This window comes from Citrus sinensis, chromosome 8 (genome assembly GCF_022201045.2).
Source record: "Citrus sinensis cultivar Valencia sweet orange chromosome 8, DVS_A1.0, whole genome shotgun sequence".
Classification (NCBI taxonomy): Eukaryota; Viridiplantae; Streptophyta; class Magnoliopsida; order Sapindales; family Rutaceae; genus Citrus; species Citrus sinensis.
The window spans coordinates 9,708,592-9,733,825 of NC_068563.1; the positions used below are offsets into that span (position 1 = coordinate 9,708,592).

Sequence of the window (25,234 nt, forward strand, 5' to 3'; positions counted from 1 at the left end):
ACACTGCGTATTGTTGGAGAGATTATGTGAATAACCATGAGATGTACAAAAAAATTATATGGATTAATTGTGAGGTTGTTATTAGTGGGGATATGTTACAATATTGTTGCTTGTACGTCATGAAAGAGCTCTTGCGACTTCATAATCAATGGGCTACATATGTTGCCAAGTTAATTATAGCCCAAAATCACAAGGTAATATATGAGTAATTTATGATGATTTTTTCTTCCAAATATCCAAGATTTATTATTTGTTGTGTACTAATTGATTTTATGTACTTGTAGGTGGGAAAAAAATGAAGCCACATATGGATATTTATTGACACTCTTGTGCTTCTTTTTGTCCGTTAATGTTTGTTGAAACTTAATTTAGTACTTTATTGTCTAGAACTTGTCGAAAGCTTAATTTGATACTTATGTTTTTCTTTTCCAAACAGTGGTGTAGTTGAATTACATTAATTTAAATTATGTATTTGGAATGTTTTTATGTGAATTGTGTTGTGAGATTTGGTATATTTAATATATTTTGAGTTTTCTTTTGATTGTAGAAAAAAATATAATTAAAATAAAAATATACTATTAACAAAAGCAGCATAACATCAATAAATACTAACACTAAATATTTTAAAATGACATTAATAATATTTTACGTTAATGAATCAATGTGCTCCTGATACTGTAGTCACATTAATCATTGACATGTAAATAATATCATCAAACACTGATACCATCGTGTCATTATTTTAGTGATACTATTGTGACAAAAATTATTGACACAAAAATCACTGACACTAATTTTCAGTGTCAGTGTGTTCTGGCTGGAGCATTATTGACACAATTAACAAGTGTCAGGAAAAGTAATTACTGACACTAATTTAGTATCAGTAAAGCCCATTTTTCTAGTAGTGAAACATGAACGTAAACATGAAATGGGGGCAAAAAATAAAAATTTCAGAGTGTTTGAAAAATATTTACATGAAATATTGAACAATAAACATGAAACAGATTGCTTGAAATATGCAGTAATGAACATAAAATATGAGTACCTCTATAACAGTGAACATAAAATATCAAACATGAAACTTAGAACTTGCAACATGAAACATGAACATAAAGATGAAACGGGGGCAAAAAAGAAAAATTTCGGGGTATTTAGAAAATAATTACATGAAACATTGAATAGTAAATATAAAACACATTACTTAAAATATGCAATAATGAACATAAAATATGAGTACTTCTGTGACAGTGAACATAAAACATCAAAGATGAAACTCGAAACTTGAAACATGAAACATGAACGTAAACATGAAATGGGGGGAAAAAAGAAAATTTTTGGGGTATTTAAAAAATAATTACATGAAACATTGAACATTAAACATGAAAATTAAAATGTTAAATATGAGACAGAGTTCATAGAAAATGAATTAAACTTTTGTCTTTTTGTTAACACTCATTTTATTTTGTTTTTCAAAATATTTATAATAAAAAATAGTTTTTCTATTTTTACTTTACTTGTCTTTTTTTCTTATTAGTATTATTATTTTTAAAATAATTTTTATTTTAATTTATTTACTTTAAAAATACATATTAATTTGCCAGTCATAAAAGTTGTTTGGTTGCCAACGAATTGTCTTTGATATAGAGACCTGTATCATAGCCACTCCCTAAGTAAGCCATTTTTTATTGGTAATTTTTTTAAAAAAAAAGTTAATTGAAAAGTATGGACTAATGAGATAAAATAAGGAGAAATTATATTTAACCTGAAATTTCATTAAATCGTATCTACTTAAATTTCCCAATCTGGGTGATAGCTCATCGCCCAAAGATAGTCGGTGTGCGATGAACCTTCTGTCGATTTTAATTTGATTTTAGCAAAAAAGTTAATTTTCATAATTTCACAAGACGAAATTTCTGGCCAAATATGAGTGTTGTAAAATACCCATATTTCTCTACAAACTTTATTCATTCTCAACAAATTCTTCTGCTATCCCAACAAAGGGTGGACTTTACATAGAAGTTAGTGTGGGCAATTGATCCTGCTCAACAAAAAATTCATTGATTTTCATATTTTTTTTTCAAAAAAATTTTATTTAAGTGGGAAGCAAATTTATAAAGAAATTTTAGTATTCGATCAATTCGATACATTATTAAAATTTATTATAGTTTTAATCTCAATAAATTAAGTTTCTAAACACGCCCCGATCCCAACCCTTGTAACAAAATCATGAAACATTTAATATCAGGATCAAAATCTTCATTTTTCATTTTATCAAAGACCGACAGTGCCTTCCTTTGTGTCTTGACTTACTCGAAGTATAATTTAATCTATTAAAATCCAACAATTCTCTAGCTTCAATCCAAACTTTCCCATATTTCTTAAAAGCATATGTTCTCCACGAAATCAAACCATATGGTCATGTTTGGATGTTAGGATTAAGTATGGGATTAGACTAATTTTGGGATTAAATATTTATCCAATGTTTGATAAGTTTAGCTGGATTGGATTAGGGAGGACTAAATTTGAATTTAATCCGAAAATCATGGGATTAATAATCCTAATTTGCACACCTAGTATTAATTAATTAATTAATTTTTATTGACACCTAGTATTAATTAATTAATTAATTTTTATTATGATTTACTTAAAAATTATTTTTATTTATTATCTATGATCTAATTAAATTGATATTTTTACTTATACTAACTCTTGAGATTAAATTTTCACTACTTGCATATTTAAGAATTTATCAATAAAATTAATGTTTAGTTATTTATTGCATTATTTGATTGTATTGAATTTAATAATCACTAATATAATATTAAAAATAATCATGAAAATTAATAATACCATTAATTAATTGATTTTATATAATATTTTTAAATATTTGATAAAAATTAATTAAATATTTAATTTGTTTTATATATGTTTATTTGTTTACTGTATTATGACTGCCCAATAACTTATTTACAATATATTTAATTTTTCCTAGTAATTTATTTTTAAATTTATTTTAATTATGATTATAAAATTTCATGAATAATTGAAATTTATATTGAAATGCCAATTTAAATGCTTTTAAATATTATTTAAATACAATTTAACATAGTTTAATATGATATTGTACCAAACATAAGAATATATAATACAATCCAGCTTAATTCATTCCAATATAATTCAATCCAATCCTGCATGTCAAACGTAACCTATGTGCCTTGTAATATTTTGTTAAGCAAACCTTTTCAGTTAAAAAATTATTTAATTTTTACTCCTTAATTTGTGTGTTTTAAAGGAAAATGCCCATGTGTCTCTTGAACACCAAAAAATTCAAAATGATAAAAATAATTTCTTTTTTGATTTAAAAAAATGGACTGTTGGAGTAAGAGACAGAGCAAAGAAAGCTATAACAGTCTTGAGGTGACAAAATCTTTGAACAACGACTCCCATATCCGCATTTATGATTTAACCACATTTTTTTTTCTCTACATAACATATTAGAAATTTTATAAAATATAAAATTAACAAAAAAAATTAATAACCCTTACATTACTTGCATATAAAGTAAAAGCGTAAAACAAACTTAGTCACAAAATTGGCAAAAATTGAAATTTGAAGTTTTGACCGTTACGGTTAGGGCCAAGCTTAGGGTTAGGTTTAAGGTTAGGATGTAAGGTCTTGGCGCGCCAAGCACTAACGGCTCCCGCATCGTGGCGCTTTATTTTCCCTATCAATTTAGGAAGCTAATATCTGAGGAAACTCGAATTTAATTAGGAAACCCACTTCTCTCAGGATTATTATATATTTACATCATCACTGCCGTGTTCTGTTCTGTGTTCTTCAATTCGCTAGTTTCCTGTTTTGTTTCTCTGTTCTTCGAATTTTAGGAAACCCACTTCACTCAGGAATTAATAGCATCCTTTTATTCGCATAATCATCCTCTGGTCCAAGCACTTAAAAAGCTTTCTGAAGTTGCTGTTCTGTGTTCCTTTTTTTCCTGTTTTATTTCTCTTTACGTTTGAATCTTTGAATTTCTGAAGAAAGAATTTACATGGAAGAGAGAAAGATGAAGTGGCGATTGCATGATGATAGTGGGTCTTTTGAAAGAATTTTAAGGGAGGCAGAGGAAGCTGCCAATGGTGATGAGTCCTTAAAAATGAGTTCACTTACGAGGATCATTGTTCAACAGCTTGTTGAGAAACAATTGGCACAAAAGAAGAAATTTGACAATCTGGGTTTTGACATACCGAAAAGAAGAAGAGGTTCTGTTTCTGAAAACTTGCCTAGTAGAAGAATGCCGTCACTAATACTTAAAATAAACAACAAGAAGATTACTCTGAAGAGGTGCTTCGACCAGACTCATGACAGAGGCCACAAAGATGATGAAAAAGAGATCAGACAGCCCAGAAAGCAGAGGAAGAAGGGAAACAAGAACGTGAATCAAGAAGAACGCGTAGTTGCTGATATGCCTGAATCATTCAAGAATCGCATCCAGGAGGAGAATGGTACTGATTTAGTGTTGGTGATGCAGAAAACAATCACAGGATGTGATTTAAGGAGTAATAATAATCGGCTGTCGATACCACCGACCAAAGTAAGAGATGATAACTTTGTCAATCAAAAGGAGAAGAGCATTCTTAATACAAAGGAAGGGATAGAGGTCTTGATGATTCCTCCTTCTCTTAAACACAGTGTTCCTTTGACGTTGAAGAAGTGGAAGATGGGTGATAATTACACTTATAATCTGATGAAGACGTGGCATGATTTGGTTGTGGATGATAAAGATAATGGACTTGAGTTAGGTTCAGAAGTGCAGCTATGGAGTTTCAGGAAGAACAATTCCGATTTGTGTTTTGCTTTGGTTAAGCTTGAAGGATAACAAGGAAGTGGAAACAGATCATTACACTGATGATGCAACTGATGCGAAGACTCTTCATCAAACGGCTGAATTGCAACAACTACATATGTTTTGACCCGACCCGTTGATGATATTGAGCAAGAAAAAAAAAATTGTATATATGACAGATGAAATATGTAGTAGCTACTGTAATTGCATTGAAAACTTGAAATGCATTATATCTTTATAAGGTTTTGTGATTTTCTTGGCATGGCTTATTGTTATGATTTCCATTTTTTACAGTATTTTGATTTTCAAGCTCTTAATCATCATAGGGTTTATTACTATTTCAGCTCCTGTAATTGGCCTGCTTGGAGTTATGAGCCTCCAGTATCTGATGCAACACTGAGGACTAACTCTCGTTTCTTTACAGTTTTCTTTACCTTACCGGTGCTTGCATAGTTTTTCTGATTACTCTTTGAAGATAACAGAGAAGTAAAAGCAAATTCAAAGACTAGATCTAATGAGAAAAGTGTCCTTGTGAGGTTGCATGACGTTAATCTTAACCCTCTGATTTCAAGAAATGACTCTCTTTGGTATTCTTAATAAGTATCCTTCACTTGCATGCTTGTCGGTCAGCTTTCTCGCTGTCCGGAGGTGTTCATCTTTGTCAGGGTACACAAACACATTGAATTCCAATCTTCGTTTGTGAATAGTTCACTTTGAAAACCTCAGGCTAGTGAAAGGTTTCTGAGTAAATTTAAGGAGGTTGTTGATACAGGAGAATTATCACTATTCTGTAGGCTGCTCTCAGGGCTTGGTGCGAAGGGAGTTGCCGGCTGATTATATTTATGACTTTCCAATTTGCCGCGTTAAAGTAATGCCACGTATACAAAATTGGCCATTGTTGTTGACTTGTCGCCTCATGTGGATAAATTTGTGCTTTTTAAATGGGGTTAATGGGGTTATGAAACTCAATGTGAGAAGGATCTCTAATTATTCCTTATGTTTTGGTTTTTGCGAACGTGCTTGTTCAACAAAATCCAAATCTGTTACAACTTGTTCAATATTCAGATGACTAAAAATGAAATTACATAAACAGCCAATGTCAGAGTTGATGTCCAGTTTTTACATGTTCCAGTTATCCGGGGATGATATTGAAAAGAATTGCATTCACAAGATTTATATTGTGATTTGATGATTAGGTCTCCCTAGCTGGCAGATTTCAACTCTGTTTGATTTGGTACAGCAGAGTTCAATTCATCGTATCTATTTGGTTGGTGCTGGATTTCATATTCATCTTTCAATAGCCAGCCCGGCGAGCAAGGCTAGCCCCGCAGTATGGCCAGCAATATTTCAGTGAAAGACTAGTACATCATAAGCCATTAACAACAGTAATAAGCACAAATATTAACTCAATCAGACAATCCAAATGGTAATTACCTGATCAACGACCTTTGAGAAATTCATTGTTTCAAAATTGGAAAAATGTTGAGTGTACATAGTTAAAACTGAAGCAGATTAGGTGATTGATTTTATCAAAACAGGCATTCTAATTGAATGAAATATGACCTCATATCAGCTTTTTTTTTAGTCAAATGCAGAGTATTACTATTTACACATACAAAATTACCTTTCCTTGAAGTCATTTCCGCTAGCCAGCAAAAGCTTGCGGTTTTGTATATACTCTGATTCATGACATGCATGGTCAACATACAACTAGAGTTGAATTCTTACCAGAGGAGAAGAAATCCTTTGGTAGCCTCACTTAAATGTCATGGCAAAGCAGATCAAAACACCAGCTAACGTTGAGCTGCTAACATGGAGATACAGGCCATAAAAAGAAAAGTACCAAAATCGCATGCAAGTCTTAACCAAACATCAGCCATGGACATTTCTTCAACCTCACAAAATTCCAGTTTGGTACTTTATCTACAATATATCAATGCCTTTAAATCTTTCTATTTTCTGCACATCAACTGTCATTGAAAATTCACAACAGCATGTAACTTAGGTAGGACAGTCAGTTATCAAGGCATAAGCTTTTTCACGCATTGAAACTAAATTATGTCGAAAATAAGTCTTAAACTTTTGTTCGGCAATGATCTAAACAGGTTGCTGAGGTTCCTAGATTGTTGAAGATGACCAATACAACTAACGGAAGGAAACAGGAATACAAACCTAGTACTATCCAAGATTCATTCAGAAGAAACCTCTACTTCTAGATTTAATCCGAACAGGTAAATCAAAAAGTTCCAAATAAATGAAAATCATATAGGAGAATACCAAGAAAGTTATTGAATCTTGTAAAGAAACGATATTGCATTTCAGACTTCATCTTCTTCACAGTTCATCTATCACATACTCAATTTTATTCTGGCACAATTAATATCATCCAACAGTACCAACACTCAATAGCTGATGAAATAATGTTGCAATTTCTGTATGCTATTTTGAGGCCCTCCTTCTCCTTGGACATCTCTCCAAAGCAAAACACAACTCAGAAGACTTGTTCCTGAAGCTCCATAGATTCACAGTCGTACCTTCTCTCAGTCTATTGTCTCGATTACTCACAACCAATGAATGCCATTTCTCCACAAGAGAATAACCGATCTTCCACTTCTTTAACTTCAATTTAACAATGGATTGAGAGACGGAGGAATCATTGAGACCTCTACGCCTCCTTTGGCATCAAGAATGCTCTCCTCTTGTCGATTTAGAAAATTATAATCTCTTACTTTTCCCCATGGTATCAATAGCCGATTCTCATTCTTTAGTAAATCAGTATTTTTGAGTTGTTTCCTCATCACCAACACAATATCTTTACCATTCTCCTCTTGGATAATGCGATTCTTTAAAGATTCTGGCATATCAAGCATTTCGGCATTAACTACCATTTCTTTAGTTTCCATTAACGTTGCAACTTCTGCCACCCGCTTTCCAACAAGATCTCGCACAAGTCTACATGTTTGTAAAAACAATTTCAAGATTTCATCACCTTTCGCTTCTTCTTTTGACAGAATTTTGAGAGAGGCAGAAGAGGCTGCCAATGTTGATGAGTCCTTCAAAATGAGTTCACTTGTGAGGATGATTGTTCAAAGGCATATTGTAAAACAAGTGGCTCCAAAGGAATTTGACAATCTGGGGTTTTACCTACCCAAAAGAAGAAGGGATTCTGTTTCTAAAAGCTTGCCAAGAAGAAGAATGCCGCCGCTAACACTTAAAATTAACAATAAAAAGATTACTCTGAACAGGTGCTTTGATCAGACTTATATCAGAGCCGATGAAGATGATGAACAAGAGATCAGAAAGCCCAAAAAGTGGAGAAGACGGGGATCAGGAAGAATGCATATTTGCTGATTAATCATTCAAGACTTGGAGAATGGTACTGATTTAGCGTTGGTGATGCTTTGAAACTCATTGTATCAAGTTCATTGCAGGGGAGTCCCTTTCAGTTAATTATTCTCACAACTTTTATTCATTTCTCTGCTGCGAAATTTGGTTAATTTTATCAGTTTTGATATGTTCGCTTTGTCATTTTTGTGGATTAATTCATAAATTATTATTATCCCCTTTAGAATCAATCTCAGTTAATGTAGCAACAATTCACTTTAACTAACATGTGGAGCAAGTTTCTGTTACTTATGTGGGATAGATTTTCTTGATTTTGTAGCATTTGACCTAAGCTGATGACTAAATTCATCACTGCAATATCATGAAAGCATTTTGTCATCAGTTGATTTTTACCTGTCTTTGAATTGATTTTGTAGACTAACTGTGTTACTTTGCATAAACGTAGAGCATTCCTCAAATGTTTATGAGAAAGTTTGGACATAAACTTATTGATGTTGCTACATTCATAATTCCTAATGGTCACCATTGATGTGTTCGTATGAAAAAAGAAAAAAAAAATTATTCAATCTTTATAGGATATTTTATAGTTTTCAAGTATGAGAAGAGTTCAAGTTTTTAGGTTCTTATTTTTTGATTTAGCCATAATTTGATTGTTTAGATATTTAATTCTAAAGTATGTTCATAAACTCTTTCACTTAGTGGTCATTATAGTCATGCAAAGATTTGTTGAAGTAAATACTCTTGATGCTAATGGGTTCATATGGTCAAAATTTTAGTCGTTCAGTCATTTCATAAGGATCTCTTTAATACAAATAGGCCGACTATGTCATTATTTATAGAAAGTAAAAAATCAGGGACCTCAAAGATAACCTCCCCATAGGCATAACCTTCAAATTTATTTGCGGAAGAAAGATAAACTTGTAATCTCAAATTAATTATATTTTTATAAAGTAAAGAAAGATCAAGATGAGTCACCCACAAAAGTAAAGATTTTGAATTTTTTATCTCTCCTTAACATATACCATATGGATATCTAACTACATGTTCATGCAAATATATGTTTTTGTCATTTTGGTTCTTTATTTTTTTTAAAAAAAGGTAAAGTTTGTATATGAACAATTCTAGCTTAAGATTCAAAACTTCTTCCATTGTTGTTAAAAAGTCAATTTTTACATGGGTGTGGTTATTTGTACTCTAAATTTTATTTTGAATGTTGCATTGCTTTGTGAACTCATATACTAATTTAAAAAATTGAGGTTTACCCTATACATTCTTTAAAATTTAAAAAAAATTATTACTTAAACTATTTAAATTTATTTACTTAAAACATCAATAAAATTATTTAACACATACTTAAAACAATATATAACGAAGTAAAGTTGTAAATAAATTATTTAACATAATTTTTATTTTTATTTTTTACTTATTCATATTCAATATTGAATTTTCATTAAAAAAACTTACATTGACAACATAATAATAAAGATATTCTATAAATATCTAAAAACAATGAAAAGAAGACGAGATGAGGGAGGAGGAGGAGGGAAAAAATGGTTGTTTTACATACAATAATTTTTTATTTATTTTTAAAAAATAAAAAGTATCACACACATACTTTAAAGTCAAAACTTTTTCTAAATATTAATTTTAATTCGTTATTGTTTATCCAAGTATTGATGAAGATGTTGGAAATAAATATTTAAGGATTTAAGATATGACAATTATATATTGAATAATAAGTGTGTTGTATGGGTGTTCAAAGAAATTATGTAAGTTATATAATAACTTATCCTTAATTATAATTCACATGATGATTATTTTTATAATAAAATTTTTATTAAAATTAAAGTATTAAATTTTAAATTGAAAATAGTCCCATCTATTTTACATGTGGAAAATATGATGATCATTGACTATTTTTAATGCAGGGCAAATCCTATGATTATAGCATTAATGCCTACACGATTGACTCATTCATTTGTTAATTTATAAAATATATTAATAGGGAAAAAGCCACCAACATCCTCAAGGTTTATTCTGCAAACTCCCTTACTTTCATAAATGGTTACATACACCTATTTTTACTATTATAGCCTTTGATTATAGCAACCAAAATAAATATAAATATAAATATAAGATAAAAATAATAAATATATATCATATGATACAAATAAATATTACAATAAGTATAATTAGTAAAATAACTTATATAATAAAAATTATTTTTAATATTAAGCTATTATAGTCTATCCCGACCAATTTTATTAATACTCTAATCTATTAATCTAAAAATTGACTTTAAGATTCATATTAATATAGACATAATTAAAAAAAATTGTAAATAAAATAATATAATTTTTATAAATTACAATGAATGTTAGGTATAATTATTTTAATATTATTAATTTGTCAAATAGATTTAATTATTATTAAAAGAATATGATAGATTAATAATGTTAAAATAAATTTTGTAATATTGAAAATAATTTTAATATTTTATCTTATTTTATGTATTATATTATTTTAATATTATTTTTATTTTTATTTTTATATATAAATTATTTAAAGTCAATTATTGGGTTTTTGTAATCAAGGCTATAACAGTAAAAAAGGAATGTGCATGATCAATTATGAAATTAAAGAGATTTGTGTGATCAGTAAATTTTGGGGGTGTGGGTGGTTTTTCTCCATATTTATAGTTTAATAATTGGACCAGATTATTTGAACTCACTTAACTACTCTTCAAACCCCTGTTTTCAATTAAATTCTATATCACTAAATACCCATCAAGCAATTGGCAATTAAGGCCAAACAATATATCAAATAAAATAAATTTACTCTCTAATCCATTTTATTTGAAACCTTGGCTCTTTATTTGATTATCATTAACATAATTTTTCGATAAACAAATTGTATTTAATATTGAAAATTCGATTGGTATCTTTCAATTAGTGAAAAAGCTTTTATCTAACAAGCGTAATTAGGGCAAAAACACTTAACACCATCCTAATTCGACTGTTGTGAATTGACATTTAAATACTCTTTCCTGTAAATTTATAATTTATAATTTATAATTTATAATTATTTTGTTGAAGCCCAATAACGCCAGTATGTTAGTGTCAATTGATACCGTCCTTTGGGATTGTGAAATTGCCAAGTTTATGAAAGTTCAAATAAAAAAAAATAAAAGGATGAGTTGACAGATTTTGTGGGTGTCGAAAGAAATTGATACTGAATTATTTAGAGATAAAAAATCAAATTAGGGTAAATTTTGGTATTATGGAAGGTGCAGAGAGTAAAAATTTGACTTTTAAATTTAATTAATAAGTGTAGAGAGTAATTGTCCCACATTAATATTGACTAATTGATATTTACTTTTTTTTGGGTCCCAGCACAATTAATTATATCCTTTTATTTATTCCATAAAATTCAACATGTTGAGAGTCACCAAGTCAATAGAGATGGCATAATCCGAATTCGAATCCGGATCTGCATTGAACATTTGATATCCGGATCTGTAAATAAATATATGGATCCAGATGTAAGTAATATCCACACAGATTGCAGGTGGATTTTTCGAATATCCGGATATGTATAATAATAAATTTAAATATAATTTTAAATTTAATAATTTACCTAATAATATCAAATAAAATTCAATTATAATTTAACAATCAACAATTCAACATAAATAACATACAACAGCACCATAAGTTCACAAACGGCAATTTCACAACATAAATCAAACATAAAAAAAAATCTAAGATAAATAGATTCATTACAATATTCTCTAATTATTATTATTCTTTTTTATTTTTTAACATATTTTTCATAGTCAATGAAGATTATAGAGTTAATTATGCTTATACATATCAAATAAATAATTTAATTTATATATTTTTCAATTAAAATTTAGTTAAATAAATAATTTAATTATAAAATAAAACGAATCCGAATATCCAGTTTTCCGGATACACTTGTATCTGGATCCAAATCCACACGGATCTTAGTTTTTAAGATCAAAATCTGCGTTTTTTAACATGCGGATCTATATTTTCCCAAATCCGGATCTTTGCCGATCCGGAGTTTATTGCCATCCCTACGATTCAGGGACCTTTTATCATAATTAGTGAAACTACGTCCTTGCATGAAAATTCAAGAGAAACATGGGTCCAAATGTTATTTATAGAAACAAGAATCAGAGTTTCAGAAACTTATGATTTTGGCAAGTACCGTGTAATAATTCAAAACTAGAGAAACAGAGTGAGCAGAATCGTGTACGTCGAGTACCATGGCAGAGACGCCCTCTCACTTCTTCAAGGTGATTCTTGCTGCCACCATTGAAGACAAGAACTTGGTAACTTTTCTAACTTCTATATTCTTGTTTTGCGAAGATTCTTGTTCATAAAAAATAAGTATATAAACAAATAAATTTGTCCTATTTTTGTGGTTATTAACTAGTTAATAATGCCCACATTTCATGTTTAACGCTCTGCTGTTTCTAAATCAACAGAAAAAATTTGTCAAATTGCCACCTGGGATTGGTTTTGCATACATACATATATATATATATATATATGGAGCACTATTAATATTTTCTGAGGAAACAAACAAATAATATCAATAATGTATTGTGTCCATGAAATGCTTAAGACACTGGTGTTTTGCTGGAATAGTCTCTCTTTCAGTTCCATATGCATGCTTTGTCCTTTATTTATTTTCCATTCTTCGTTTGGGGTATAAGAAAGTTCTTTATTCTTGTAATTTTGGGCATGAAAGTATCATCGATTTATTGTAGGATAATGGGTTGGTTTGTACTCATGTAATTGGAGCACAAGAGAATGATCTTTGGGGTTCTATTTTTTTTTTTTTTAATACTGTCATACAGGATTGTTACTGATATTACATCAGATATTACAATTAATATTTACAAATAGATTATACAGCTGAGACCTTCGTCGTGGCATGTACTCTTTTGAAGCGCGGCCCAGATTCTTTACTCTAATATTTCGAGGGGTGTCTACTTCACTCACATTTTGTGAGAAATAAACTGGCTCCACTCAATTATTTAATAATCGAGGGAGAATTGAAACTAATCTCCATAATGTTTTTATGGAGGCTTGAACCCTTGCTCTCAACATTGTAAGTGCAAGGGTTCTCCCACTGGACCAAGGCCCATTGGTGATCTTTGGGGTTCTAGTAGTTTCCGTTGTTCCAGAATGCTGTTTAATGTGCCAAAGGCTCCAAATAATCTGAGGAACAAGATTTACGTCTATTTGGTACTTTCAAGGTTATCAGTATATAGATTCCTTTGAAAAAGTTAATGAGTGATTATTCTTTGCAGTATGTCAATTGTTAATTGATAGACATTTTTACTGTCGGTCTCACTTCCATATCAAATTTGTTTAGATTTGGAGTGTGGAACAGAATTTAACCAATTATGAGGTAGAGTTGGTATCAAAATTGCATCCCTTATATGAATTTTGGTAATCTAGTTATTTGATAACTGTTATGAGTTATTGCAACATGATGTGTCATATATGATGAAATCTAGCCGAAAGCTTTGGCATTCAAGCTCATCTCATTATGGATAGCATTGTTTCCCTTGTTTGTGTCATCTAATAATGTACACGTCCGACTGTTAAGTCAACTTTCAGATTGTGTGCTAACTTTGTGATAGTCTTGTATATCGAAAGATTATATCAAATCCGTCTACCTTATTGTATTTGCATTCAGATACGTCTTCTTGTTTATGAAGCCTTGATTTTACACTGATTAAATGTTATCACAGCAATGCTGTGGAAGCACTTTTTCATGTTTTCAAAAGTAGATCATCTAACTTTATTTGCCTTAGCTGCAGAGTATTCCGCCACAGTTCGTACGAAATTTGGGGACGAACTCTCATCAGTCGCTAGACTCACAGTTCCTAATGGTTTTATTTGGAGAGTAGATATAACAAAAGATGAGGGAAAGGTATGGTTTGATGATGGTTGGCAAGAATTTATGGAATATCATTTAATCTGTGTTGGATACTCTGTGGTTTTCCAATATGAAAAGATTTCAAATTTCTGAGTTCATATATTTGATACAACTACTTGTCAGATTCAGTATCCATGTAGAAATATTTGCATGCCTTCACAGAAAAATTGGATTTCGTGTAGATGTAATACAAATCAGAAGTGTACTGCTACTGTTGGCAGTCCAAAATTTAAGAGTGGTTGTGAGATGAGAGGCAAGAAATGCAGAATTGAAGAGGCAGAGGTGAAAGATGAATCTGAAAGTGTTGGTGATTTGATGAAAGAGAAACTGAACATAACTGGATTGTCTAATTCGCAACGATCTGTTCGACGCAAAATGCATCTCGGTGAGGCACCATGTCAGTGGGTTCAGGAAACAGACCATTTGATTGATAACACCAATTGAAAAAAGCCAAACATAAGATGAAGAGTGAGCACAGAGCATGCATTGTAGGTAAGGAAAATTAGTCTCTTGATATCTATATGTTGTTTTATGCAGCAAGTGATTACAAGATCTTTCATCAGTAACGCTGAAAAATTGCAGATAAAGATGAGGTAGCTTGGCTTCAAGACTTGGGAGTCTATATTTGTGATTCAAGGATATTTCTTCTGGTAGAAGAAAGACAGAGCAATTGATGCTGCCAAATTCTTCAATCCTAAAACCCTTCATTCCTTGTTTTCATGCGGAAAAATAACATCTGTAAACAATCTGTCGTGAGCTTTAAAATAATTAGTTTGAATTGTTTCGGCTTATCCTTTTGACCAATGCAAAGTTTTTGTTGTTTCTGCTTTGCTTGTGAAGTATGTGCAGGTTGCATTTTCTCAGAACTGCTTGAGAGGGAATAAGTTTGCAGTACAGGATTCCGACAGAACAGAGTTGGCTGTTACAATGACCTGGACTAGGAAGTGCTTTTTGAGTGGATGGGGTTGGTTTTTCAAGGAGAACAATGTGAAGGAAGGAGATATTCTTTTCTTTGAGCTGATCAAGAAGAACCTTGTTACAAAAGTTTCAGTATTTCATGCGCAAGTATAATCCAAGTGTTGAAGACGTTATCAGGTAGTTATGTTTGATCTCTCAAATGTAAATCTCTAGAACTTGTTGATTCCTTTTCGAATTTCCGTTAGTTTACTAGTAAGGTATATTTATATATGTTTACTGGATCCAGACAGTTCATATGATATTAGTGTTGTAAAAATACACTGGCATTTTGCTTTATCAGAGGCCTTAAATAGATATGTTTATGTTACTACCTTTGGTGCTAATTGTTGTAGATTATATCTATATCATAATGTCATAAAGTGGAATCAAGGTCATCTGGTTGTGATTTCTGTAAGCGGATTGACTGTAACGTTCATTATATGCACTCTTCTTTGACTTACAGTCACAGCTTGTGCCAATTCTTGCCTTCAACTCATCACATGTCTGCTAGAGAATTTGTGTGACAATTCAGAAGCTTGAAAATTATTTCCCTTCTTGTTTTGAGAAAAGTTGGACGACTAATGTTCCATGGAAAATTGTAAAAAATCATTTATTAAATTATTAAGGTAAAATTTATGATCCTTTATATGTTGCACAATGTAGTTTTCATGCGTTCTTCTTCAAGAAGCAACTAAATAAGTACTTTTAAAAAGAAAAATAAAACTATATCATTTTCAGAAAAAACACTTGATTGACCTTATTTTTTGTAAAAAGCAATTTTATATGCTTTCTGCAATGCTTTTACTGCAGTGCTTATAACTCAAAATTCAGAGAAGGTGACATAAATGTCTGAAATTTTTCAATGTTATAGTAACTTTGGGTTTGTATTCTTTATAAAAGAAGAAAATAAATGAAAAAATAATATTAAAAACTGTTGCATTATCTTCAACTAATAACCCAAATTAATGGAAAACAAGGACGAGGGAGTGCTGCCCAGGGGAAGTCTTCTCTCTCCAAAAGTTTTCTCTCTCGGAGAAAGCTTAGAGAATAGAAGTAATAACTGAGCTTGTCTTAGCTCCAAAACTCGCTCTTCGTGAGTGTTTTTTATTTTTTAAGTATATTAATTGTTTTATGTTCAAATCATAGTTTATTGTAAAGAGCGAATCTCTCATTTTATCAAAACTTTCTCAGCAAAGTTCATAGTCAGTCAGTTGTAGAAGAATCCATCAATGGTGTAATAACTGCTCCCAACAAACCCAAGTGGACAGATCTGCTTTGAATGGACACGGAGGAGTTAATTCGGAAGTGCAAATCAATATCTTTAGAAGAGGCAGAGGGAAATAAATTCTCTTTTACAGGAAGAGTAAAAGAAAAAGGGGCGCAAATAGCAGCAGAATGTTTAGTTGGCAAGGTGCTGCACACAAGGAATGTAAACACAGAGGGGCTAAGAACTGCATTGAATAAGGTGTGGCAAACAAAAAAGGAAGTGAAAATCGAGAATCAGGGGGACAACATCTTCATTTTTAAATTCGGGAATGAAGTGGATAAAAAGAGGATTCTGGCAGGAGGACCATGGCACTTTAATCAATCTCTGATTGTCTTAAAAGAACCAGATGGCATTGGGGAGATTACAGCACAATTATTCACACATGTATCATTTTGGGTGCAAATTAAAAATGTCCCCATTATGTGCATGGATGAAGAAATATGTACGGGAATTGGGGAACTCGTAAGAAAAGTAGAAGAAGTAGATACTGACAAGGCAGGTGATTGTATGGGATAAATTATAAGGATACGAATCTTGGTCAATATCACCCAGCCTTTGAAGAAAATCCTTTTCATTGAAACCGAAAAGGGGAGAAAAATTCCAGTTGCAGTGAGTATGAGAAACTCCCAGACTTTTGCTACTGTTGTGGATGCCTTGGACACTTATACAAAGAATGCACCAAATATAAGGGGCAGCCGAAGAAGGAGCTTGACTATGGACCATGGTTAAAAGCAATTAACTGGGTGGAAAGAGCCAAACAGAACAGATTTAAAGAACGATGGATGCCGATGATGAATAAAGAAAATGAGGAAGAGATTCAGAAAGAGGGGAAACAACTCACAAGTCCATGGAAGCATACTCAATCTTTGATGAATGAACCAGAAAGCCAGAACCAAAATTCAGCTGAACCGAACCAGAAGAACCCGGATGAGGAGAACCAACATAGATTAGATAACCTAAACCCGATAGGTGCAGAACATTTAATGAAGGATGGGGAGACTCTGAAAACTGGAAAAAGCAGCAGCCAAATTCCAGAAAGTACAGCTGGGAAGGAAAAAGGTTTTGGGGACTGGAAAACAAAAGCGGGAAAAATTGGGGAAAAACAAAAGGAGGGAAAAAAAGAAAATGTGGGCAATCTGCAAGAAAGAAAGGAAAATGCGGGAAATGTGACAAAAAAGGAAGCAGTGGCTACAAGCAAACAGTTGGGCCAAACGCTGGCCCAAAATGAAATAGAAGTGGAGGAAATAGATGATGGGCCAGGAAAACAAATGAAGCAGCTGAAAAAAAGAAAATGGAAGCACCAAGCCATAAAGTGTGATGGAAAGTCAAGCCAAAACAGTGGGACACTTCTGAAAAAGAGACAAAACTGGGAGATGGGCGGGACAAGTCCAGAACACAAAAGAAGCAAGGTGGTAAGCTCAACTACGATGACCGTTGCTGAATATAATTTTGATTCCCCCCAAGCAAAAATCAAGTTGAATTGGGAAGCTTTAAGCGGAGAGGAGATGGACTTCGCAACCACAATAACAGAGGAGTTAACGGCGAAGGCTGGATGCCAGCCCCGCCGCCAACCATGAAGCTCATAAGTTGGAACGTCCGGGGATTGAGGAAGGACCGGACGTTTTGAGAAATCAAAAGGATCCTCCGCGAGCTTAAACCCGAAATTGTGTTTTTGTGTGAAACAAAATTATCGGAGCAGCTCATGAAAAGAAAGGCATCAGAGTTAAACTTCCAAAATTGTTTTGCAGTCAGTAGTAGTGGAAAAGGAGGTGGGTTAGCAATGATGTGGAGTGAAAATATGGACCTAGAAATTAAGTCCTATAGTAAGCACCACATTGATACTTGCATTAAAACTGCAGAAGGTAAATGCTGGAGAGGCACGAGGGTTTATGGCAACCCAAAAATGGAGGATAGAAAACACACCTGGGAATTACTGAAAAGGTTATCAGGTTTGTCATCTTTACCATGGATTTGCTTTGGAGACTTTAATGAGATTTTGCACATGCATGAGAAAATAGGGGGCAATGATAGGAAATTAAGTTTAATCACAGACTTTAGAGAAGCAATTAAGGATAGTGGTCTAACTGATATTAGGTATAAAGGCTACCCCTTCACATGGTGTAATAGACAGTTTGGCCCACAAATAATTGAAGAGAGATTAGATAGAGCTTTGTGCAATAAAAACTGGGGAAATATTTTTCAAGAATTTCCAGCTGTGCATTTAGAAACTTGGAGCTCCGATCATTATCCCATTGTTATGGAGGTAGCAAAAAAAGTAAAAGGAGCGAGCTACAACAAAAGGACTTTCCCGAGAATTCACTATGAAGATATGTGGAGCCCATATGAAAAGTGCTAGGAGATAGTAAGGCGAGAGTGGCTGGAACAAAGCAAGTGGGATGGAACAATTATCTCAGAGCAGTTCAAAAAGGTGGCAAAGAGATCTTTGGCAGAGCTTAAGCTATGGAGTAAAGCGGAATTTGGCGGCAGAGAAAAAAAAGTGAAAGAGCTAATCAATGAGCTAAAAAGTGTCAAGCACAACTTTGAGCATTATATGAGTGGAGGAAAAATCAAAAGGCTGGAGAAGCAGATTGATAACATGTTGCTTGATGAAGAAGTGTATTGGAAGCAAAGGTCTAGAGTTGATTGGCTACTAGAAGGAGACCGCAACACAAAGTTTTTTCATGCCAAAGCCACTGCGAGGAAGCGAAAGAACAAGATTGAGGGAGTGCTGGATCAAAATGGAAATTGGTCAATCGAAGCTGAGGAGATTGAAAGAAGGTTTTGTGAACATTTTGCAGAGCTTTTCACCACAACTAACCCATCAAGACAGCAAAGAGAGTCAGCCTTAATAAATATGCCAAAAAAACTCACTACGGAGATGAATGAGGAGCTTGGAAGACCATTTACAGAAGAGGAGATCAAAGAAGCCTTATTTCAGATGTGTCCAACTAAAGCACCGGGACCGGATGGCCTCCCTGCAGCTTTTTTTCAAAAACATTGGGAAGCTGTTAAAGAAGGTGTCACAGCAACATGCCTACATATCCTAAACGAGAAAGTGGAAGTATTTCAGCATAGCAGATGACCAAAGTCAAAGATATTTTCCAACTGAAAATTGTTTCCAAGCATGAAAAATACTTGGGGTTACTGTCAATGATCGGAAGGAAAAAAGTCAGCTTCTTTAAGGACATAAAGCTGAGAATCCTAAGCAAAATCTCCAGCTGGCAAAGCAAATTGTTCTCAAGTGGAGGAAAGGAGACATTAATCAAAGCAGTGGCTCAAGCTATACTAGCTTATGCGATGAGTGTGTTTAGACTTCCCACGACACTATGTGGCGATATTCGAAGAGTAATTGCTGGTTTTTGGTGGGGTGCAAAAAAAGACCGAAAAAGCACCCACTGGGCAAATTGGGAGAAGTTGTGTCAAGCAAAAGGAAGAGGAGGCCTTGGCTTCAGAGATATTACCAGTTTCAATCAGGCTTTGGTGGCAAAACAAAGCTGGAGAATTATTAAATATCCAGAATCTCTGATGGCAAAAATTTTACAAGCAAAATATTTTAAGGGTGCTGATTTCTTACAAGCTAAGCTGGGGTCAAAGTCATCTTTTGTCTGGAGAAGCATAATCTGGGGGAGACAGGTCATTGTAAATGGGATGAGATGTAGAATTGGAACAGGGGACAGAGTAAAGATTTACAAAAGCCACTGGATTCCAAGACCACAAGCCTTCAAACCTATATCAGCCCTAACCCTTGGCATGGATTGCACAGTAGCAGAACTTATTGACGAAAATCAGAAATGGAAAGAATCTTTGATCCAACAGCATTTCAACTTTGAAGATGCTAAGTTAATTTCAAGAATTCAACTCCCAAGTAGCCCAAAACCAGATCAGATATTGTGGCATTACGATAAGAAGGGGAATTACTCGGTAAAGAGTGGATACCAGATTGCAATGAGGATTAAGCACCCTGACAGGCCAAGTAGCTCCAGCAGTAACCTTGGTCAATGGAATGTGATATGGTCGCTGGAATTACCGGAAAAAATAAAAATCTTTATGTGGAAAGCTGCAAGAAATTTCCTCCCAACAGCAGAAAACCTCTGGAGAAGGAAAATTGTGCAGGAGCCAATATGTCCAAGATGCAAAATGAAGAAGGAAGATATCAATCATGCAATTATGGTTTGTAAAGCAGCAAAGAAAATGTGGAAGTTAACCCCCTTCGTAGAAGAAATGCAGCTACTTGATAACCAAGATCTGCTGAGCATGCTACAAGAGCTGGTGAAGAGAAGAAGCAAAGATGATCTGAGATTGATAATTGCTCTCTTCTGGACAGCGTGGCACACAAGAAATATTTTTGTGTTTGAAAACAAAAGGCAAGACCCCCAAATCTCAGTAGCCAAAGCTGAAGCAGTGGTTGAGTCCTATGCAAGAGTCAGAATGACAAAGGTCCAAGCAGCAGCAAAAGCAATTCCAGCGAAAGGGGCAAAATGGATTCCTCCTCCACAAGGTCATTTCAAAGCAAATGTGGATGCTGCAGTCAATAAAGAGAAAAATCAAGTGGGGCTTGGGGTGGTGATCAGAGATGATAGTGGAGCAATCATAATTGCAGCAGTAAACCACACAAAGTACCATGGAGATGTAGCTCAAGCAGAGGCAGCAGCTGTCAATTTTGGGTTGCAAGTTGTTATGGAAGCAAGTTTGAGCCCTCTAATCTTAGAGACCGATTGCCAGGATGTGGTGGATTTTGTGCTACACAACAAGAGCAGCAGAACTGAAATTTACTGGACCATTTCTGAAATCCAGCAAAAACTGCAGGGTTTCAACAGCATGGTGGAACTCCAGAAAATTCAAAGAACATGTAATGCTATTGCTCATACTTTAGCTAAAATAGCTTTAGTTAATCGGGAAAGTTGTGTATGGAAGGGTGAAATACCCTATCACATTATGTCTGACATTTCAAAGTTTCTTTAATGAAAGTGAAATCTTTCTTATAAAAAAAAAACCCAAATTAATGGTCATCTGTATAAGGGCAGAGCCAATAGAACTGCTGCTGGCTGCTGCTTCATTGAATAGTGTCAGCTTCAACCCCATCTGCCCAAAATGGAAATGACAGCTTCAACATAAACTTTTGAACCAAAATAAAATTTCCTCTAATATATAAGCATATCTGCATCTGTACTGCTCCAAATCAAGAATCCTTCAGAATCAGAGATTCCCTGTTAAAAGCTGCATTTTCAAAGTCAAAAAGACCAGCAGCAGGTTTGTTTAAGGCTAATCGTAACTTTGCAGTGTAAATATTATCTTCGGTACTTGGACCAATGGCTTGGTTCCTTTGTTATAGAAGAAAGGATGGATATTTTGAAAAGAAAAGGAGAAAAAGGGAAAAATCCGGTACAGCTGAAACAAACTTGCTGTCTGGTGCTCTATTTATAAAAGCAAATAGCACATAGAAGGAGAGCATAACTCATAATGTCCAGTTCCATGGCAAAGTCACCTTCGCATTTCTTCAAGGCCATCCATGCCTCCACCATTGAAGACAAAAAACTGGTAATGTTCTCAAAAATTTTATAATTACTCTTGCTTTCCAAGGATCAGTTGTTCAGAGCTTCTGTCCTTTTGAGCCCCCCCACCACCCCCCCCCCCCCCCAACAAAAAAAAAAAAAAGTGCATCTTATGTATTTTCTTCGTTGTTACATTACAGTAGCTTTTAAAGTAAAACCAACACAATGCTATCTGAACTGTTACCAACATACCCCAGATTTTCATTCATTCGTAAGCGCCATATGTAGAAAGTTTGTTTCTTGTAAAACAAGGTGCATATCGTATGGTCACATTACAGCTTTCATTTGTTGTACTTATTTGCTTGATCTTATCTCTTGCACCATCGCGGTTGCTCTAGCTCTATGCTCAGTCTTTTGTACAGCTCATCAACAGGACACAAGAAAGCCTAGGCTGGTCAAGAGATATGAGGATACTCCTGACCTTCAATGGGGCATTTTAACAAACAATACATTGCTTTTAACAAACACCTGCACAACCGACGCTGAGGAAATAAACAAATGATGGTGATGCAGTACTATGTTCATGAAAAGTTTGGGTGACAAGAAAGTTCTGTAATCATGTAATTTAGGCTTTAAAAAGTTATTTATCTAGATTTATTAGGGTAGCCTATGACTTTTTGGGGTTCTGTTAGATTCCGTTGCTTTAGAAAGTTTTTTAATGAGGCAAAGGCTCCATTTAATCTGTTGATAAAGGTTTCTGTCATTTAAGTAGTAATTGTTTTGATATTTGACCATATCTGGTTACACATGATGAGATCTAGCTAACCTATTTAGCATGCCTTTGCTTTAGAGATAAAGCTGTTCATTGCATCTGTATTCTGGCTCTCCTCACTATCGAATGCATAATTTCCCTTGCTTTTGGCATTGAACAGCATATATCATCAACTTTTGAGTCAGTTTCTAGGCTGAGTGGTAACTCTGTTATACTGTTTATATCAGATTATTTCAAATCCTTCTTCTGTATTGTACTGGCACTAAGGATATGTATTTTTGCTTCTGTATCCTTGATCTGATATTAAACTTATTACCGCAACGCCATGAAAGCATCATTTTCATTTTCCAAATACATAGCATCTAAATTTATCTGCCTAAACGCAGATGATTCCACAAGAATTTGTGAGGAAATTTGGGCATGAACTCTCAGCTGTTGCTACACTCGCAGTTCCTAATGGTTGTGTTTGGCGAGTAGGTTTAACAAAAGATGAGGGAAGCATCTGGTTTCAGAATGGTTGGCATGCATTTGTGGAATATCATTCAATTTCTGCTGGATATTTTGTTGTCTTCCGATACAGAAAGAATTCAAGCTTTCAAGTATTTATACTTGATAACTTAACTTACTGTGGGATTCAGTATCCGTCCAGAAATTCATGCACTCCTCCAAAGCATAATGGCTATGAGATGCAAGGCGAGAAGCCCAGAATGGAAGGGATAGAGGAGAAAAATCAACCGGACAATATGAATGAATCGATGCAAGGTGACATGGATGTATTATGATTTTGTACAATGAATCTGTTTACATATCTATTTTATTCTGTGTAGCTCAGGGTTTAGCAAAGTTACACTCTTCCATCACCAACTCCGAAAATTGCAGATGAAATTGATATCATAAAATTGCTTGAAGACATGAGAATCTGTGTTTGTGAATCAATGAAAGTTCTTTCAGTGAAGGAAAGACAAGCAGCAATTGAGGCTGCTAGAAGCATCAAGCCTGAAAAACCTTCATTCCTTGTTGTCTTGCAAACAAGAAACATGATGGAACATGTTGTGGTGAGCTCTAAATTACTTTTCTTCTTGTTATTTGTTTCATATCATTCTTTCAAATTAAATTTATATTTTCTTTTTCTTTTTTTTAATGCATACGTAGTATGTGCCGGCCACATTTGCTCAGAAGTACTTGAGTGGCGATAGCCATGTCGTAGTACAAGACTCCCGTGGTGGAAGTAAGTTGGCTACAGAAATGAAATCATCTTCCGGTGAGTGTTTTCTGACAGGATGGCTTGGATTTTTCGAGGAGAATCATGTGACAGAAGGAGATATTCTCATACTTGAGATGATCAAGAAGAAGAATAAGAACATTCTTCTGAAAGTTTCAGTTGTTTACACATAATTAGAGCAATCAAATTGTTGAAGTAGTCAGCTAAGTTTGATGACTTTCGAATCTAAGATCTCCCTAAGCTGCCAGTTTTTCTTTTCTTGAACTGTCGTTAAAATGCTTCAAACAGTCTCACAAACATTTGTACTAGAGCAAGTAATACATTAGCTTTCTGTGCATTGTTGGATGCCTTCAATGGAAATTCATGTGTTACAAGTGAGAAGCAAAGGATTGGGCATGTTCATTTGTAAAGCTTTTGTGGCATACAGTTTCGTACAAACAAGGGCAAGAGCACCTCTTGATGGTCATTTGCTCTTTGGAATGAGCAGCTGTCATCATCTTTTCATAATGATTAAAATTCTTTTCAGGTAAATTAAGCATTTGACTTAAACTAAACAACTTTAGCGTCATAAATTTGAGACTTGATAGATTTCAATAATCCTTTTTCAGTTTTTCAAAAGTGTTTTCATCCTAAATTTATTTAGAATTTGAGAAGCCACCATGCCATGTGCCTTGTGACTACATATTGAAAGGCTGTGATTTGTTGAATGACATATGAGTCCTTATAGTTAAATAATATTACGTATTGACATAATTTTGTAGTAAAATCTCGTATAGGTCCCTACTATAGTACTGTTGATATCCCTACAAAGTCGGTTAGAAAACTTGCTGTGGAAATCAGCTTATGTAGGACTTATTTATTAAAAGTTTTCACGAACAAAACAGAATAACAGTCAAATCATTAGGTTTGTATAACTTTTTAATGGATTTCCGGAGAGAATCTAATAGAAGACCCTTGTGGTAAAAGAAGAAAAAGAAAATTGTAAACTTTTGGGATTTTCTTTAATTCACATATGCATAAAAAAAAAAAAAAAGCAATGCTTAATAGAATTTTCTTATAAGCAATAATCAACTGAATAGAGAGATGAAGTGATAAGTAATTTCAAAGTTATGAGCATCATTTTAGTGCTTAGAATGAAAATATTTAGATATTACTTAGCAAGCAGAGTATTATTCATGCCTCTAGAGATTTGATCAAGTGATTTTCTAATTTTTTTTTTTGGCAACTTGAGTTTGAATTTCGAAAAAAGTAAGAATTGAAAAATCTATTGGGGCTTCCCCCAATCTAATTGTTGGTAGTTGTTTTTGGCAACTTGTGAATTAACTTGACATAAAAGCTATATGATTTGACAATCTAG

General features: G+C 33.4%; 2 protein-coding genes across 2 annotated transcripts; both read left to right on the forward strand.

The window, feature by feature from the left end:
• The first annotated feature begins 3,622 nt into the window (after positions 1-3,622).
• LOC102610572 (B3 domain-containing protein At2g31420-like) lies at positions 3,623-5,078 on the forward strand. The gene has a single exon (XM_006495249.3). The coding sequence runs from the start codon at positions 4,049-4,051 to the stop codon at positions 4,874-4,876; it is 828 nt and encodes a 275-aa protein (XP_006495312.2). The 5' UTR covers positions 3,623-4,048; the 3' UTR covers positions 4,877-5,078.
• Positions 5,079-21,798: 16,720 nt separating this feature from the next.
• Positions 21,799-24,263, forward strand: LOC102631142 (B3 domain-containing transcription factor VRN1-like). Its single transcript, XM_052433034.1, has 4 exons — positions 21,799-21,929; positions 23,042-23,417; positions 23,535-23,710; positions 23,808-24,263. Exons 1-4 carry the CDS (start codon positions 21,852-21,854, stop codon positions 24,048-24,050), a joined length of 873 nt encoding a protein of 290 aa, XP_052288994.1. The 5' UTR covers positions 21,799-21,851; the 3' UTR covers positions 24,051-24,263.
• The last annotated feature ends 971 nt before the right edge of the window (positions 24,264-25,234 follow it).